At 45.2% G+C, this 3,136-nt stretch overlaps 1 protein-coding gene across 1 annotated transcript; it reads right to left on the bottom strand.

The window, feature by feature from the left end:
* Positions 1–297: 297 nt before the first annotated feature.
* Positions 298–1,165, bottom strand: LOC136482801 (zinc finger protein ZAT18-like). The gene has a single exon (XM_066479995.1). It carries the CDS (start codon positions 1,034–1,036, stop codon positions 509–511), a length of 528 nt encoding a protein of 175 aa, XP_066336092.1. The 5' UTR covers positions 1,037–1,165; the 3' UTR covers positions 298–508.
* Between the last annotated feature and the right edge of the window lie 1,971 nt (positions 1,166–3,136).

The following is a 3,136-nucleotide window of genomic DNA, read 5'->3' as shown; positions in this document are numbered from 1 at the left end:
TCACAATTGGGTGCATAAGCGGTCATACAAGGGAGTAGGAGTAAGTGATACTGGGCATACATTGAGTGCCAGCAGTGGTGGGTATATAGGGTTAAGTTTTTTTGCCTGATGACTGCCTTTCATTTGTTTTTCTCTTTTTTTTTTATTTTCTCGTTTTTATTTCTTGTTGAGACCATGGAGAATTTTGGGATAAATAGAAAAGTTATACGATGTCAGTGTGAAAATTATATAGGTAATTGAAGAGTGATTCACAAAAGAATTGAAGAGTGATTCATAGTATCTTCTTCCAGAAAAATATTGTATTGATGGTATATAGGAAATAAAGAAATTCAGCAGCTTTAAACCTTAATCAGACATTGTTTCTCCAATATATATGCATGACTATGTACTTATTTTATTACAGTATATAAGAGTTTTGTAATAAAATAAAATAAAACCTCTTGTGATGATGTACAAACGCATGAGGCAATGAGCATTTGTAATTTGCCACTTTCAAACGAGTATCGTTTCATATGAACTTGAATAACCTAATGGGCCCCACGTCATCATCTCCAGACAAGGCATCAACAACCCTCGCCGCCGTCTCGCTCTCGCCGTGCACGGGCACGGCGACATCGAACGCCGCTGCCGCCCTGTGTCGGCGCATGTGTCCGCCGAGCGCCTGCCCAGTGGGGAACACGGCGTCGCAGGTGGTGCACCGGTGCACGTCGCTGGCCGCGGCCGTGGCGGCACCCTTCCCTGGCCGCGCGCCGAGGAGGAGGTCCAGGCCGTGTGCGCGCACCAGCGGCCGCTTGTGGCTCGTCCGGTGGCCGCCGAGCGCCTGGAACGTCGGGAACGCGCGCCCGCACGTCTTGCACGTGAACGCGCCGCCGCCGGCGCCGGCCCGGTGCTGATGCTGGTGGCCGCCGCCATGCTGCTTCACGATCACCTTGCTCGCCGTCGACAGCGACAGCGACAGGATCAGTCGCCGTAGCAGGTTGTCGCTCGCCACGGCTGCCGCCGCCGTCGGTCGTTCGGTGGCAGTGCCGATGGCCATGTCCGATCGATCCACAGCTAGCTTTTTTCACGTATGAATATACTACACTAGATCACGTGAGGATAAGTAGTATATATATTAGCACATCCCTAATATAATACGTACTAAGATGCTGCTTCTAAGGACAATAAAGCAAGCTTGTATCGAATGTTTCGATGCTAAGCAATGGCGCCATATTTATAGGCGCGCCAGGATGCATGCATGCCAGAAGCCTGCATTGACCTGACCTCAAGTCAACGTCAAGCTCGCCAGCGAACTGAGCTTCGGCGCTTTTTCTCGGCAGCGAGTTGTCCGGTTCAGATCGATTGCTTGCTTACGAAGTGGGGACGCGCGCGGATGGCGTGTGAAGTCGCTGCGTGCACGTGGCGTCACATGTACAACGACCTGCTGAAGAGCCTTCAGGCCTTGTTTAGTTCCACCCTAAATTCTCAAAAAGTGCTACAGTACTTATCACATCGAATGTTTGTGACCTGTGCATGGAGCATTAAATATAGACAAAAAAAAAACTAATTGCACAGTTTGGTGGGAAATTGCGAGACGAATGTTTTGAGCCTAATTAGTCTATGATTAAACACTAATTGCTAAATAAAAACGAAAATGCTACAGTAGTCCCAAATTCCAACTTTCTGAAACTAAACACGCGCTCACCTACAATGGGAAAAGCTAGCATTCCATGCTAGGCCTCGTTTAGATTGCGAAAAAATTTCAACCCGATGAATAGTACCACTTTCGTCTTATTTAACAAATATTGTCCGATCGTGGACCAACTAGGCTCAAAAGATTCATCTCGTGATTTCCAACTAAACTGTGTAATTAGTTATTTTTTTTACCTACATTTAATACTCCATGCAAACGGCTAAAAATTGATGTGATAGAGAGAGAGTGAAAAAACTTGTAATTTGGGTGGCATCTAAACAAGGCCCTAATCTGCTGCTACCATCCTCTGAGTCAACAAGATCTCCTGGCGCCGGCTCCTTGCCAAACTTCCACGGTGGCAAATAAACATGCATATGCTGATAAGCGCCTAGCTAAGCAGCGGCGTTGTACGTGGTATAGTATGATGCACGCCACATTAAAATAGCGATAATCAGCCTGTTTGGTTGGCTGGTTCGTATTGTTGCTGGTTCGTGAAGAAGTACTGCTGGCCGGTTTGTGTAAGAGAAAAATACTGTTCTGGCTGGAAATTTACGATCGTTTACGACAAGCCACAGCCAAACGAACAGACTCATAGTACATAGGTTTATTGATTATGACCATGACTAATGACTTTATTTGTCAGATGAATGGCGTGTACGTGTTGCACCGCATGATGCGTGCCTTTCAGCATTTCCGCCAACATGCTCCCCAAGCAGTTTTCCATCGGTTGCCAGCGGGTAAATGTGTTGCACGACGCATTTGTTTGGACCAATATGCAAAGACTTACCAGACGATATCTTTGGATGCAGATGTGGATAACACTAACACCACGTATATGCATGCATTCGAGGAGATATTTCCTCACATAGGAATGTGGACAAAGATGTAGTTTGAATTCTTTGATAGTGGATTCACAACTCTGTTAGATAATATGACTTGCTTTTTGGTAAAAGAAAACCTAATTTTTTTTGTAATGGGAATTTATTTATTATATTGGCTTAGACACTGGGCGCCATTACAACAGAATGATGGAAAAAACAGAGCTTTGGTTTCACACTTGGTAGTTGCCTCACTTTAGAGTCGGGTCTAATTATTATATCCGGTCAAATTAGGTCAGGCCACGAAAAAATTGTTGCGCCATAATCTTTGGCACAATTCTGACCAGACGCACTGACGGATCGAGTTGAGTTGGGCTATTTTCTGGGTTTTCTACTTTGGGTCGGGTTTCTTCGAGTTGGGTCAGATCGTCATAGGTTGAAAATCACGACTCCAACCTAACTCAATACATTAGTGGGTCGGTTTTTTTTTGTGGATCGGGTCGGGTGGCTCATGATAAGATATAAATGTGGTTCTCCGCGCCTAATAGATTTTGTTTTTATTTTTACTAGCAAACATACACGTGCGGCGTTGCATGAAACCTAGCACATTTTTTAAATCATGCTCTTTATCATGGGTCATAAATCC

This window comes from Miscanthus floridulus, chromosome 9, assembly GCF_019320115.1.
Source record: "Miscanthus floridulus cultivar M001 chromosome 9, ASM1932011v1, whole genome shotgun sequence".
NCBI classification, from domain to species: Eukaryota; Viridiplantae; Streptophyta; class Magnoliopsida; order Poales; family Poaceae; genus Miscanthus; species Miscanthus floridulus.
The sequence above is the reverse complement of the archived record's forward strand: the minus strand, read 5'-3'. Positions and strand labels throughout refer to the sequence as shown.